Source organism: Synchiropus splendidus, chromosome 4 (assembly GCF_027744825.2).
Source record: "Synchiropus splendidus isolate RoL2022-P1 chromosome 4, RoL_Sspl_1.0, whole genome shotgun sequence".
In the NCBI taxonomy this organism is placed as follows: Eukaryota; Metazoa; Chordata; class Actinopteri; order Syngnathiformes; family Callionymidae; genus Synchiropus; species Synchiropus splendidus.
In genome coordinates this window covers 8,457,179-8,473,341 of record NC_071337.1, presented here as the reverse complement: position 1 = coordinate 8,473,341, position 16,163 = coordinate 8,457,179, and the positions used below count along the sequence as shown (strand labels likewise).

At 40.7% G+C, this 16,163-nt stretch overlaps 1 protein-coding gene across 2 annotated transcripts in view; it reads right to left on the bottom strand.

Annotated features, from left to right (window-relative positions):
* Positions 1 to 16,163, bottom strand: part of csmd2 (CUB and Sushi multiple domains 2) — a 217,994-nt gene that overhangs the window by 28,778 nt on the left and 173,053 nt on the right. For both annotated transcript variants that reach the window (XM_053863846.1, XM_053863847.1), the window contains 9 exons: positions 15,864 to 15,980; positions 15,523 to 15,732; positions 14,865 to 15,053; positions 10,442 to 10,619; positions 7,948 to 8,093; positions 7,800 to 7,880; positions 7,358 to 7,471; positions 1,552 to 1,740; positions 691 to 837 (listed from right to left, as the gene is read on the bottom strand). In XM_053863846.1, the coding sequence (XP_053719821.1) occupies positions 691 to 837; positions 1,552 to 1,740; positions 7,358 to 7,471; positions 7,800 to 7,880; positions 7,948 to 8,093; positions 10,442 to 10,619; positions 14,865 to 15,053; positions 15,523 to 15,732; positions 15,864 to 15,980 (1,371 nt within the window). The remainder of the gene's footprint in view (positions 1 to 690; positions 838 to 1,551; positions 1,741 to 7,357; positions 7,472 to 7,799; positions 7,881 to 7,947; positions 8,094 to 10,441; positions 10,620 to 14,864; positions 15,054 to 15,522; positions 15,733 to 15,863; positions 15,981 to 16,163) is intronic.

Genomic DNA, 16,163 nt, shown 5'->3' with positions numbered 1-16,163 from the left:
AGCACAGTTACAGGCCAAAAAAAAGGAATTATTGTGGGTAAATTCGGACTTTTAAAATGCAAGCAAACAGCTTCACAGATTATGCTCCCTTTACGGACGTTTCACTCATGTTCCTGTCACTGATCACATGCTGCCATGCGTGCTTTACGTCGGTATTGCTGTTCACCGTTATATCCACCGGGGGGCGCAGCACAGAGTCACAAGGTCATGACAAAGACAAATGCCAAAACCCACATGGTGACATGAAGAAGTATTGACAATTGCACAAAAGATCTGTTAAATATATCGCGACTGGAGGATGGAGAATTTCTGCCATGGTTATGTCTTCTTTGTGTTTCATTATTGCTAGTTATTACATAGTAACAGCATCAGTTCCCCCACTGTTTCCTGGGGGACTGCACCGTTTGGTCCATAGGCGTGTGGAAACGTGCAGAAATGTGGACGTAATGGATGCAGAGCACGGAAGGCTCCGTCCATATCCACATCTTCACGTAATGTTGAGCATAAATGCGTCTGTAGTCCGACAGCAGGTGGGAAATTAAAAATTCTCTCCCACAATTGGACCACACAACCTGGATAGTACGGTTAACAGCATGACTAAGTCTGCATGCAGCTGTGCAGCTCGCAAGCTTCAGGTACACAGCAGACGTAAACAAACTTCTCAGATGTGAAGACATCAATCATTCTCACCTGAGTAGCGAATGCGGAACCCTTTGTGGCTGGTTGTGTGATCAAAGGACCAATGCAGGTAGACTTTGTTGGTGGAGCTGGTGATGCTCAGTGGGCTGGAATAGTTTCCACTGAGCGTGATCAGAAGAGGACTTTGTCTTGATGGACCTGTCGGGGGGAGAAAAATAAATACAGTGATTCTATTCAAACCTGGATCAGCCACAAAATGTATATAGTTGACTTTGTTTTGTGTCGGTGCTTTTGACTGAGCCAAATATTGAATTAGCTTCTATTGGTGGAATAAAATGTGTGTTTCAGTGACTGGCTTCAGGGGCTTCAGGTAGACATGGCCCTTTCCATGAAAACTTCTAACCACCAAATGAAGTCAGTCCATTTTCCCGGCAACATAGCAGGGTAACTGAGTAATGATATGCACATGTTCTGTTGCCATAGCAACAGCTGGTAAGAGGTTTCAAGAGTCCTGCAAAATAAAATAGTTCACTGTCAAGACAATTGTGGCAGACTCCAAATATTCATTAGCGACATTGTTCTAATGCATGTGCTCATTCTAATGTGTGTCTTCAGTCCGTCCACATTTGTAATGAATAAATAAATAAACGTAATAAAGAACGATTTGAGGCCACACTGATACATTTATATATTTATACAAGTGTTCCCTCAATGCTGTGTAGTTGGATTTTTCTCATTTTTTTATTCATGTTAAGGTAACATCCTATCCATCTTTCTTGTTTTTAATTCAAAATTTCCATTTTTCTGTGCTTCCAACTTCATATCAATGACACGAGTTGCATGGCATAACAATTTTTTTTGCTTACATTTAGTGACTTCAATTATGGCTAATTCCAAAGTAAAATGACCCACCGTCGAAGATCTCAAGTTCATCAAACTGTCGGCTGGTCTGGAAGTGCTCAATGGTGAAGGTGATGTTGTAACTGGGCTCCACTTTCACCACCCAGGAACAGGACTCGAAATGGGGGAAGCCCGTGCCGGGTGACTGACTCATGATGACGCCAGTAGAAGCTGTCAGCACCTCATTCATGGGACAAGTTACTGTTGGGCAAAAAGAAAAAGAAAAAAACAACTTAGCTCAACACTCCATCAGTTAAAAAATAAATAAATAAACAACATAAATAAATAGACGGCTGATGACTTCCAGGAGATTATAAATAAACTCACTGTAATTCATCGTAAAGCTTATTGCGACACAAGTCCAATAGTTTTCAGAGGGTAAATGCTAGAAAATGTATGTACCAGAATAATTCAAAGAGCCTCAGAGTCGTGTACTGGACAATAATCACGCTTTGATGTTCAGAAGCCACATTTCTAATCTACCACTGTCATGTGTACCCGCGATGAACCCTCCAGAAACGGCAACGGCTTGAAAAGACGCCAATGTTGCAACGGCAACATAAGCACTCACCACCAAGCGGCTTTTCCCTCCATTTTTTCCATCCTCTTTTTTTGCTGTTAACAGATTGAGTGCTGATTTATTTCCGCTTGCGTCGGATGTTTTGAATCAAACATCCACTTCTCCTTTCTTTATTTTCTCCGCGGTATAAAAAGAAGTCTGGTCACAGATTTGTCGAATCTTAATCTTACTGCTTGTCAGAAGATTAACTGAAACCTATTTGAAATCGAGTTGACATGAAAGCAGCTAATTTATTTTGGCAATGTAGTGAGTGGGTATGTTTGTAGAAAGACAGCGACTGTAACATATCAAATTTAGTTCAATGGGCATATCCATATCCTTCCAGTCGCCGTTCTGGAGGCTTTATGAATGTAAAACTCTGTTCCTTGGTAATATTTCATCCTTGTTTTTCTTTTTTTCCCCAGGAACCCACACACTTGCATTTATGAACATATATGTCTTCGCGAAATAGTTTCCATAAACTTCACAAATGAATTGTAAAGGATAGTTGGTGTGCAAAGCGCCAACTTTCTGACTTTTCTGATAGTTTAAAGGTTTCACTGCAGTGAAAATCTATCACACTTAGTAAAATGGAGCACCACCGTCAGACATCATCATTTAAAATCTAACAGTGACGTTCATTACACAATCAATCCACCGAGGATGAGAAGTGGGTTAACTGTGACCTTTCAAGGAGGCCTCGTGTCTGTATTTGGCTTGTCTAGATTTCAGCCCAAAAAAAAAAAGAAGGGGTCAGTCAGGGACATTTTTTTTCTATCACTAATCTTTTTTCTCAACAAATGGCAGGAGGCAGGTATTTGACATAAATGCTGACTAACTTTTGTAAGTTTGCTCCCGTGACTATATATAATAGGCTCCTGTGAGAGTAGCCTAGGTGGTTTTCCCTCAGAAAAGATCACTTAGATCTGTAAAAAAAGATGTTTGTTGTTGTTCTTCTTCATCAAACCTCTTCTTCTGGTCAATAACAATTTAACAGGGCATCTGATAAAAGCCACTAGTGGTCCGTCAACAGGTGCCAGCACATGATAAATGCATGCCGATGATAAGGATGTGAAACACCTGATCTAATGTTAGGAAGTTATTGAAGATGAAACCAGTGAACATATTATTATTTAAGTGATTTATCCTTGCAGTATATGCCTCAAATAAACCTATGTGAATAGATCCATTTTTTTTTCTACGCCTTTTCCGCATTGAACAAGATACATACTCTCAAACTACATATACATTGGTGAAAGTAATGGTTCACATTTTTAGCTACTATTTCTTTGCCTTTGTCATAAACTGTCTGAGACAGTGGTGAGCAGTGCTGAAGGGGTGATGAAGTGGAATGAAGGATTGGATCAGCGCTCCGATCTCAGGCTCCTTTTGGAATGCTACAGCAATAAACAGCCTGAGAGAGATTAAAATGGGGCCATTGACCATGATGTCTGCCGATGATATAGAGATTTGTAGCGACAACAGAGGGGAAGCTGGAGAGGAGAGTGTATGAAAATCAGCAGACGCAAGACATAATAGATGCTTTGAACACTACTTCACGCCGTTGCCAATGTTGGGTATTTGTTCCCGAATGATACAGCGGTGAAAAAAAGTCATATCTCAGCAAAACATCCCATTTAGGGATTGGGAGAAGGTTCAAACCAAAAGTTTTGGATTGACTTGAAACAGTAGTGGCATGTGACAGATGGGGTCCCAGTCATATTTGCTTAGCCTCCGTGACCGAATTTGTACGGTCAGAAATGTCTGATCCCTGAAAAGGTTATGATTTGACTATTTGTCTCCATTGCTTTCATCACCTATGATGAGGAAGGGGCAGGTGACAAGTTTTCTCCGGAAGAGGAAAATCAAATGTGCGCTTCTGTCTGTCTGTTGATGCCGTATTTGCATGATGATGACAGGTGTAAATTATTGTAGTTTTGAAGGCTTCATTTTCACTCTGGCCTGTCAATCTCAATCGTGCTACACAAAGCTCTCTATTATGGAAGAGGATTAGAGCCAGTGGGGGAAAAAAAAAAAGAAAATCTCAGAACTCAATTTAAAGTCTGAGGCTTCTATTTCTCTCAGTTGAAACCACAAGGGTGTGCACGTTTGGTGGAGTGCGTAGTGCTAGCACCTGATGGTAATAAGGTTGGAGGTTCGCTTCCAGCTTGAGGAAATCTGTCATTTCTTGGGTTTACTTTCGCCACTCCAATTTCCTCCCACATCCTGAGGTTGAACAAGTACTGTCGGTGGGTGTGAAAAGTTTGTCTTTGTATGCCCTGTGATAGGGCCCTGCTCAGGGTGGCCCCTACCCCTAGGCGAGGCTCCAGGCCCCCACAACCTATACTGGTGAATAAATGACAGACAATGGCACTATATGGAAACACAATCAAACTACATGCATTTAACTGTGTTAAGTAGCTGTACAAACAATACGCGTTGCTGGTGTTGTCCCAACTTTGTTGCGTTTTGTGTTATTCAGGATGATGCCGTATGAGCACCAGCAAAAAGGATTAAGTCCAATTCTAGTCTGTCAGCCAGCATTGACAATGACACAATATCGAGGCGGAAGAATTCAAGTTTCAAAATGGAAGAGCCTACACACCGATTAAACTAATGTGTCACACATCAAGTCTGCACCACGGAGGAGATGAAAGTATTGTATTCTGAATGACAAATAGGACCTCACTACTAAGAAGAAGTTGTGATGACAATGTTAAGAAAAAAAAAAAAGAAAAAAAAAGAGGCGGTGGGATCTGGGCAGGAAAGAAGGAGCGAAAACACCGGGGGGATGAAGAAAGCGTGAAAAACTGGGGAGCTAATGTGATGGGTGATTATGCAGGTTGTGGCCAAAATTCTGTCTGGGGGATAAACACAGGGATTTTGGATCATCACGGCCCATTCTGTTTCATTAATGAATCCACACATGGAACTGTTTGTCCTGATGCTGGTGCTTAATGTGCGTTTTGCTGGAACTCCCCACAGTCTCAGCAGACGGCAGATGTAGCAAAGAACACGGGTCCAACTCCAGCCAGAAATACTGTTCAGACTTGTTGCCGCAAAAGAGGCACACAAACAGAAATGGTTTGTCGGAAGCCACGTCGCAAATGCAATTTTGGTTGAGGGCATATATGGGCTCCTGCTGGGGTTGCTGGGCAAATTATTATCAACCTTGTGATATGACTGTGTATCAATAAATTAGACTGTGGAGAAGATTATGTAAGGCAAGGCAGTGTCTTGTGTGGGAGGGTGAAGCACAGACGGAGGGTGAGCAGAGGATCATGGCAACGTGACAGAACAGGTTGTAGGACTCAATGCGTCTCACTGGTAGATCACCAGCAACATGTACTGCTTTACAACCGCTGCCATGGGTAGGCTCCGTTGTGCGGTGCTTATATGAGAGTAGGGGAAGTTATATATGCAGCGGGGGCTGTGCTTGTCGGAGCCGGTGATTTGATAGGTGCAGCTGCAACCAGCATGTCCCCAGAATTTCAATGAGCTCTGTACTTCATCTCTTCTCTGCCCTCCAACTGAAGTCTCCCCCTGTCCTCCCTTGCACTCCTATGTTTTAAAACCTTATTGGATAGCGTTGAAAGTGCCCACTCTCAGCTCATTTTAACATATGGGATTTTTGTTTCTCAGAGGGTTGGATGCCATGATATGGATGTGAAAGGTCTTTTTTCCATGCCAAAAGTACTTGACTATTAAAATAAAATAATAATAAAATAAAAGGTTTCCAGAGACGTGAAAACCCATGGATGGGTACAATAGTGATATTAACACGACAATGGGGAGCAAAAAGGAGTCACATCATTCCATTTTGAGTCATCCTTTACAGCATCCATGAACATCCTAAACAGTGGACCTCCTCTGCATCTTTAGCGCGCGGGTTTCATTTCTAGCAGTCTTCATCCTACATGCTGCGTGTCCGTCCAAGTCATCTGAGTCTGGTCTTCCTTCGAAATTCCCCTTTGAGCAATCCCCCCCAAATATTTTGGCCCTCATCTTTTGAAGCCTAACGTCATCTGAATCTGTATGTAAGTTCTGTAGCTTCTTCATCTAAGCTCACTTGTCTTTGCATTTAATTTATAGAATGAATAATTCAAGAGATGGATTGTTAATTATTAATTCAGTCAGAGTCCCTGGCTACATATGCTGTTTAGGAGTGCCATAATTCTTAAATACATCTGGAAAAAAACTGAAAAAAGATAAACAGATATGAATGTGAATGTATTCATTTCCATATGATCATATTCACACTCATTTTTCCCGATGTATTTTTATTAATTTTGTTAAATCAACATTATTTTCCAAATGCTGGCACTTGGTGTTCCACAGTTTATTATTATTATTATTATTATTATTATTATTGTTGTTGTTGTTGTTGTTGTTGTTGTTGTTGTCATTATTGTTATGATTGTTATTATTACTATTATTATTATTATGAAGAATAATTTTCAAATTATTATTATTAAAAACTGTGAAACATAAATATTCAAATACATTATAAAAAATACAAAAAAAATTGGAAAAACAAGATATATGAATGATGAATGCTGTAAAAGTCTTTTCATGCAATAATTGTGTTTTTTATGAATAAAAATAAATAAATTGTGTCACTATACTAGCAAATAAAGTTCAAAATGTAATATGGCTTATCCCTCCTTTTGGTAGTGGGGAGTAATAACTGAAAATCAAACTTCAACACTGAATCCAGAATTAATAACTTGTGTCAAGCAACGTGGTAACCTCTATATGCACTTGCTTTATGATCAGGAGGGAAATTGCTGCAAGAACACACAGTATTGTAGCGGCTCGGTGCAGTGGGAACACTTCACACATTTAATCCTTGGGGAGGACAACATCTCAGTATGTACTGTGACCCACCAGGCGCCCTCTCCTCATGGGAGCCGAGCGTCATCCAGAGATAAAAAGTGCTGCCAACTAATACGCCGCTCATGCTGCTGCTGCTGCTGCTGCATGGCTTCAGGCAGATAAGCACACATGGGAGCATGGAAACAACGGAAAACAAGACATAGTTCTGTATAATTAGCTCAACATGTGCAGTAGAACGTACTGAAGAGGAACCAATTGTGTTGAGACGACGGGATGGGATGTTGCAGATGAAGGTGGGTTTCATTTGAATGTGAACCTGGAGGTATGACAACATTATCCATGCAGCTTCTTTAAAACAAGATACGGCGCCCGCCAGGGATGCCAGACGACAGCGCAGTTTTCTGAGGAGCGCAGTTGACTCACCATCACAGGATGGTGGCGGGCCCTCAAATTCCAGGTGGGTTCCCAGTTTGCAAGTAAGAATGCTATTCCCACTTAAATGGTAGCCTGGAAAACACCTGTAACGAACAATGTCTCCTGAAAAAAAAACAAAAAAAAAGGTGATTAATTCACCCGGCTATTGGAAAGAGATCACGCAGGTAATGATCATGGACCATAAATCAAAGAGAAATGGAAAATAAATCGCATAATAAATCTCCTCTGGGTCGTACCTGTCTTACAAATACCTCTGGGTGAGCATTTGTTAGCTCTGCTGTCTAAACATTCTGCAGGTGAAGCGGACTGTGGAAGGCTTGCATATTGAATTATTGACTCCGGTTTCTGAATCAAGATCAGCAGGTGGACTATTCTTATGCATCAACAGTACTGAGTACACCTTTATACATATGTAGCTAAGCTTGCTTACCTATTTTAAATTCTTTACTCGCCATTAGGATCTCAGCGTTCGGGATGATGGTGGGAGGCAGACAAAACTGCAGCCTGTAAGCTGTGTGGGTTGAAACAAAACAGCGGGTTGAACTCGTGAAAACAGATCTGGAAAATGGTTGGAGTACCTTGATAGCTGATGCGAAACAAACCGCCTTTTTCCGCATTGCTACGGAAACGTATCAGCACTTGATTGGAAGTACTGCTTGGCGGGTCGTTGGGCTCGCCATCAGTAAACACACCAAGTTTTCTGGCAGTCTCTTGTGGACCATCCCTGACAAGAGTGAATACAACCCGCATTAAAAGCTGTGGCACATCCTGGAATACACTGGGTAGTTGTCAATTCAAGTGTTTTACTTCAGCAGAAACTGAATACACTGGTGATCAATGCAATACTCTGCCATTGAAACAAGGCTACATAACTAGAACTCAATAAAATGATCATTTATTTATGATGTGAAATGCATTGTATGTAGTATAATGTCATGGTTGTGTTTTGCTGCATTTTATTTCTGTTTTTTTTTGCTCTTGTTTTTTAGACACAGTTGGCTGGAGTGCATGGCTGGATCTGTGTGGCGGCTTCTCTTCCTATTTATGGAACACGCCGACCCAGAACAAGCCGCCAGACTATTGTATTCCTATAAAAGTATTTGCCAGTGTGAGTCCCATCTCCAGCTGTGCCCCGCCTCCTGTCTTGTGCTTTGGAACTTTCTTTGTCATTTTCTGTTGGTTCGACAACATTTTGGATTTGGACATTGTTTGTTTTTGTTAGTCAAGAGGAGAAAGTTTCGGATTTCTGGGTTATTATTTATTAAAGACCGTGCATTCTCCGTCTCCGTTGTTTTCGCATCTGGGTCCTTTTCCACACTGACATCTCGCAATAACCTGGACACTCACCAGGAATCTTTTGTTATCATAATTGAATTTAATTTTACTTTATTTCCTTCATTGACCTACCTATCTCAAAGCCCAGAAAATGCCTGTGTGTGAATGATGATTTTAACATGTTTGTCTCTGGAGGCATTTGGGTTTCATTCAAATATTGGTTCACAACAAGCAAACAAGTGACAAAATAAAATCATATATGTCACTACAGATGTGAAGAAGAGAATCGAAAACTGCATGTTAGGTTTTAAAAAAAAATCAAATAAAATACAACTAAATGGTCAAATTCCAGCTAAGAGCAGAAGGAGAGGTCTAAGGTGAGCTGGTCCTGCTAACTGACACTCATAGGGCATGTTGCTGGTTGATTTTGGACCGGCCCAGTCCCATGGCGTGGACATGGCCGATTAAGCTAGTTCCCAGAATCCTGCCACAACCATTCAGCTTTAAAACCATCTGTCTTTGGCTGTCAAACTGGGCATGAGAGATTACAAGCAGCTCTGGAAACGGCTGGCTAGGGACTGCTGCCTGACAGCTCTCTGGCCAAACCATCATTACGGGGCCCATTTCCTTGGCTCACTAGTTCAGTGGATGAGATGAATACACAGCGGTAACAGGGAGACTAGGGACCCGTGTAGTCCAGATCTTGGCCCTACAGAGGCTTGCTTGAAAAGATCAACTCTCCGGGGAGTTTGCAGGAGAACAATACAATAGACAGCGGTGGTTTTCCGGCCCACCTATGTCTCACGTTTGTTCTTCAAAGTGTGGATCACAAAAGACAGGCCAATGATTCCATTATATAATTCACTGGAAACAAAGAAACAAAAACATTTGTGATCCCAGACTTGTCATGCCGTCGTGAAGTTGCCAGATTGGCAGCTAATCAGATCTCCGGTCTCACTGAGAGTTGGGACCTTGCGCGCCTGCCTGAGGGAGAGGGGATCAACTGGGCTTGGCAGCCATCATGCATGCAAAATCCTGTCTTTGGTGGCGCATATGGCCGGTCCTGCTGCGCATTATGGAAGTGATGAAAGGAAGCATCCACCTCCATTTTCACAGAGGGAAGAGCCACACCACCGGTACACCATTGCACAGATGCCACATTACACACAAAGATCACAGAGGCATTTTCAAAACAATGAATTCCAATATAAGGAACTAAATCTTGTCAATGTATATACAACATTTTTGGTGTTCATGACTCAACAGTGCATTCCTGTAGCCTTCATGAACTTCCAGAACTTATTTTGTTGCCCCACCCAAGACAGATGAAAATAGCTTTTTAATTTATTTAAAATATTTGGAACTGTATTTCCTTCCATTCAATGGAGTCATTATTTCATTGGATTCATCACAGACATTTTTTCAATGATGTACAGTAAAAATAGGAACAATTTTCAGGAAACACTGTGACTCAACTGACATCTCTGTGTCTCTTTCGCAAATTGAATGTGCAAACAACCATGAAAATAAAGAATGAAAAAGAGCTACTCGCTTCACAAGCTATTGCAGTACCTGAATACAATTTTGGTCAACAAAAGACCTGTTTTTTTATTCTTGATTTGTAGTCGCAAAAAAGTATGCCATTCAGTTGCATTCAAACTTTACAGATTGGGAACAGATCTTCGACTTATATGTTGAAAATTAGATAGTTAAAACCTACAGTATTTTCAGCCTGATCTACCAAAAGAGGCTAAACAGAATATACTGTTTTTGTACCACTCTTTAAACAGGCCTTACCACACAGTAATGAAGTCATGTGGTCCGTGAACCTGAAGCAAGGTGAAGTTCAACTTGATCCCAAAGCCTGGAGCCACGGTGATCAACCAGGAGCAGTCTGCTGAATTGGGGTACTCTTCTGGATAGCCTGGTGAGAAGATGGTTCCATTCTCTGATGTGATGTTTCCACCGCAGGGAACTACGGATGAGGCGACAGAGACAAGATCGGTTACAGAGCTGGGAGTTTGACGGGGCAGATTGTAATTTCACTGCAATCTGTTCTTCTCCTCAGTGTATGACCTTCCCATTCACTTTTCATCTCGTGCCCCGTCCTTTGTTTGAGCTAAAGATTAACCAGCAAAGCTTGCGTTAGCTGCTGGGAAATTCTATGGAGTATTTTGTCCTCCACTCATTTCTTCTGGGAAGAAACACGAGGCATTATTTTAGATTCAAGAGCTTTGGCTGGACAATGCTGCTCCACTTTACTAGTGTTTTCAAACTCTCTACACATACAGCTATTTGTTTTCTTTTTCTTTTTTCAGATTTTGAATGCTTTTTCAAGACACTTTCTTTGAGGCTTTTATGTTCCAACAGGGTGATCGAATATCAACGCACAATACAGAGGGCCGAAGGTACTTTTGTAAGGAATGGATAGGTATTATTAATTCACATGTGAGTCCGACACAGACCATAGCTTCTTCACCCTTGTCAGATATACAGGTACAGTAAAATTGATTGTACTATTGACATCTGAACTGACCAGGGAAACACATTATAAAGTTTGTGGAAAAAAGGTCCATCTCTATATGTTATTTTGCACCAGTTTTCAGTCCATTTGCCTGAAATACTACTAAGGTAATAGCTGAAATTTTTTCTCTCAATAGTATACAATCGGCAGAACAATTCAGATTCGATGGAATGTTGGAATGATTCGCAGGACGACAGACGGAAGGTGACCTGTTGGGGGTGTCTTGCCCTCATAGGAATAAGTCAGAAAAATTGAGTGAATGAAGAAAACAAGGAAGTTGTACTGAATCTTAATGTTAGTCAGGATGTGCAGTAGTGCAAAAACATAGCACTACTTTATATACAGGCAACACATAGTCACTCCCAAGGCATCAAATAGCAACTATTTTCAAGAGGACTTTTCCGTCTAGTGTCGATGCTGAAGGTTGAAGTTGGCCAAAGGATGGCGCTGCTTTTTCCCTGTACACTTCAGTGTGTCATTTGTTTTATGAAACGCCTCAATGACAGTGACAGAAAAAATATCGGGCTGCATATAGGCCCGGGTCGCACTTTGCCGAAGTATGCTTTAGAGACTAGTGGAAAAACATGGAACTTAGGTTTCATCCCAAATGAGAGTTACATACTCTATGTTCACAAACAGTAAATGGTGCAGATAATGGGGAAGAGTTGGTCATTACATGTCAAGAAAATACGGCCCCTGTTGACACGTTTCCGCCTGTGGTCAAACGCTTTCAATTCCAAAGCAAGGATTAGGTTAGAGTTTCGAGTTCTCTCTCTCTGTCATCATGTTTTACAGGTAAAACCGGGCTCATCCAGAGCTCACCGCTGTTCATGCCTCAACTTGTAAATTAGCTATCGATCAAGCAGATTGATTCAGCGCAGCACACCCCATTGCGTTGTGCTCTCCCAGCTGTCATCATTTACTAGTGAATGATTAAGTATGTTTACGAAATGTTTATTTCACCGATAGAAAAACATTCCACCAATCAATCAGGTAAAAACAGAGTTGTTTTCTCCCTCAGAATGTCTCATTATAACCAAATAAATGTATTCATTTGCTCCCGATCTTGCTCTCATTTCCGACTATACTACGCTACGATGCAGCCTGAAGACAATTCGAGACATATGTTTCGGGCCTCTCATCAGGATGCCCTCTGGACGCCTCCCTTTGGAGGTGTTCCAGACACGTCCAGCTGGGAGGAGACCGAGGGGTCGACCCAGGACCAGGTGGAGAGATTATATCCCCCAGTCGGAGCTGGTGGATGTCGCTCGGGAGAAGGGCGTTTGGCGTCACCTCCTGAAGCTGCTGCCCCCGCGACCCGGCAACGGATAAGCGGGCGACGATGGATGGATGCTTTACATCTAATATATCACATTTATTGCAGTTTGAAGCAACATGAAGCTGATGAAAACATTTCCAAACTTCTTTAAAAGTTGAAGAAAACTTTCCCTTTAAAAAAATGATAAGGGAATAAAATATCAACTTCTTACTTTAGAGCTGCTTCTCCCTCCAAGTCATGGCTACTTATTCATTCAAACTTCCAGTGCCGCAGCCATCGCATTACTCTGTCATTTAGCTGCATTATTGAGTACAAGCCGGAGAGTCTAAGGATAGGGGTCAAGGACGAGGCGAAACAAAAATGTGCAAAACACTTCTCCAGTTTTTAGAATTTAATTATACCGCGATTTGTCAAAATGTATTTTCAATGAAAGAATCATAAAAGCCCATTTTGATCTTTGATTTGAACAAATAGGTAATTTAAGTTAATTAGATGAGGCTTCAAGGCTGCACCGTGGATGAAAAGACTCTTTGGACTAACATTTGAAATGAATGTGTGTTGGTGATGACTGTGTTTTATGTTGCTAATGGGTTGCGTGGGTCTGCGGCGGTCATTGCTTCGTACGGAGTGGAGGACATGGTGGAGTGGACGACCATCGACAGCAGTGGTGAGAGAAACAGTGGAGACAAGGTGGATTCAGAACCATGCTGGCCTAAACCAGACCTGGGCAAAGCCCGGCCCGTGTTCCAAATATTGCCCTTTGCCTGTACTTATGGGGCCATTATAAAGTCAGAGGGAAACGTGTGGAAATGTTTTCATTTATTAGTCAGCACTATTCAATTTTAAATATAAGGAGAGTGATTTCTTCTTTTCTTTTTTCCCTTTTTATTTTCAGTGCCTTTTCATGCGTGTATAAATATATGATATACATTTGACAAGTAATGAAATAATGCAATGACTGGCCCTCAAAATGTTTATTTCGTAATGCTCTTTTCTCTTTTTCAACACAACCCTTGTAGTAGAATCTGAAAATCTTGGTTTACAATGAAAGTATAGTAGTATAGTAGTATAATATAGCATACAACCTATTTCATGACATACGATCACACATTTTGAAATTTATATTGCAAACATTTTATTTATTTTTCTTTTTTATTGACATATCTCTCTCCGTCTGGTCTGGGAGCTGCAGTGCATCAGACTGGAAGTCTCTGCAGAGGGTGGTGAGGACAGCGGAGAAAATCACCGGGACCCCGCTCCCTGCCATCAAGGATATAGCAGATATTCGCTGCTTATCCAGGGCACAAAGGATCATCGCGGACTCTACTCATCCAAACTATGCACTGTTCTCCCTCCTGCCATCTGGCAGACGGTTCCGTAGCATCCGATGCAGAACCACCAGATTCAGGAACAGTTTTGTTCCTGGTGCTGTCAGGTTGCTGAACATGGGACAATAGCGGCAATACTGTTTATTTGTTCAATTGTACATCCTCTGGACTGGCACTTATCTGTTATTATTTTATTATTATTTATCTATCTATTTATTTTTGGACATTTCGTTTGTTTTTGGAAACTGGAGGCCTCAGACCGAAATTTCGTTGCCATCATATAGAAATATGTTTTGTGCAATGACAATAAAGAAAGTCTAAGTCTAAGTCTAAGTCTTAGTCTCTAAGTCTAAGTCTATATGTACGTTTTTATCATATATATATATATATATATATTTTAATTATACATATATATAAATATATATATATATATATATATATATATATATATATATATATATATATATATATATATATATATATATATATATATATATATATATATATATATATATATATATATATATATATATATGTATATATATATATATATATATATATATATATATTTATTTATTTATTTTTTTTTTTTTTGCATTTACATCATTGCTTCCAGATTATGTATTAGGTTTGTTTGATTTTTAGACAGCAAATTTCACCAAGTAAAGTATAAGCAGGATTATAGGAACAATCAAGTCATAAACTTTGTAAAAGAAGGGAACAAAGTTTTGAAGACTAACATAGTGACCAGGACCCTGCATTTTCCCTTGCAATGTTGGTCTGAATTCGAACCAAAAGTGAAAGCTTGTCTTGACTGTTGGAATCATATTTTCAGATCATAATGCAGTCACCAGTTTTTTATGGAATTTCCAACTAAAATAAAATGTACAATATTTCATTAGAAAATTCACCATAGTTTCATTTCCAGCCCATAAACTCTTAAGAGACTAATATTAAAGAATTACAAAATCATTTTTCACTTATTTTCCTATAATTTGTCAATAAATTAATGAAAGGACGCAGCATTTCATGGACAGTATCTTGCATCTTTTTCACAGCATAACTGAAAACAGATTTCATCTACGGTACCTTCGCAGCGAGGAATGGGGTAATCCCAGTTACGAGTGGTTCCATGTTCACATGTGAGGATGGAATGTCCGGTCAGTTGGTAGCCGGGAAGACACTCAAAAGATATGGACTGTCCCACATTGTACCCAGCACCAACGACCACACCATAGCTGAACGGTTCCGGATCTGGACATTCCTGAAGCTCATAAGCTGCATAAAAATAAATCAATAAATGAAATTAGCAACAAGAGTAAATTCAAGTTCTCATTGCAAGCTAATATTGACACATTGACTTTGTCATTGGGCAGCTTCTCTCTGTGTGTGGAAGCTAATGCTATAATACTGGGCAGCAGGCTATTTGCGATGTTTGATTTATATGCTAATGCACCCACAATTATACCTATGGATTTGCTGCCATTGTGCGTTGAATGACAGACTCATTTTGCATGTGCCTTTTTGTACTTTGAAGGCAAATGATAAGAACTGATTGATTCATCGCACTTCACGCTGACTCCATCCTTGAGGTGAAGGAAATATATCGAGGAGGAAACGTATGCATCACGACTGCGCTTCATCACAGGGTCAAAACGTGTTCTGCCTTGACATGAAGAGTAAAGAAAAATGTTTCCAATAGACCCAAGCGTCTTTAAAAACTGAGATTTGGGTGTAACTTTCTTACCCTGGTACTCAAACTTGAAACCTGGCTTATTCTGGGAATGGTCACTGTGGAAGTAAACCGAAGTCTCGTGTGATGTGGTGAGGAGAGAGGAGGGTATGTCCTGACCGCTGTAGCGGCCAATAATGGCGCTCGTCTCCAGGGGTCCATTTCGTATTTCCAGAAAATCGTGGTTGGCCTCCGTTGAAAAATTCAGAAATTGAATGTGGGCTCCTGCAAACAAAAGAGATGCCTCACGACGTGTCGGTGAAATAGTCAAAACATTTAAACATTTATGGGCTACTTCTGACAGAGGTTGTTTGGGTAGTTGAAGAGGTTGGCATAGAACAAATCCCCATGCTTACCATAGCCGACAGGCAGGTAGATACGCCAGGTGCAATCCCCATTGCTGGGGTAATTGCCAGGGAAACCAGGACTAAGTATTATGCCTTCGAGCTCCTCTCGGATTCCTCCGCATTGAGCTGTAGAAAAAAGAGATAAGTCAAAACAAAGGTGGATGAATGTGGTTTGGACTTAATACATTACATATAGTTCCCCATCAAGGACGTTGAGTTTTCAAAAAAAAAAACAGTCCCCATCAAAAGGAGTTGAGATTAAAGGATCACGATAAAAGCTTGAGAAGACCTGTGAAGTGCTGAACAACA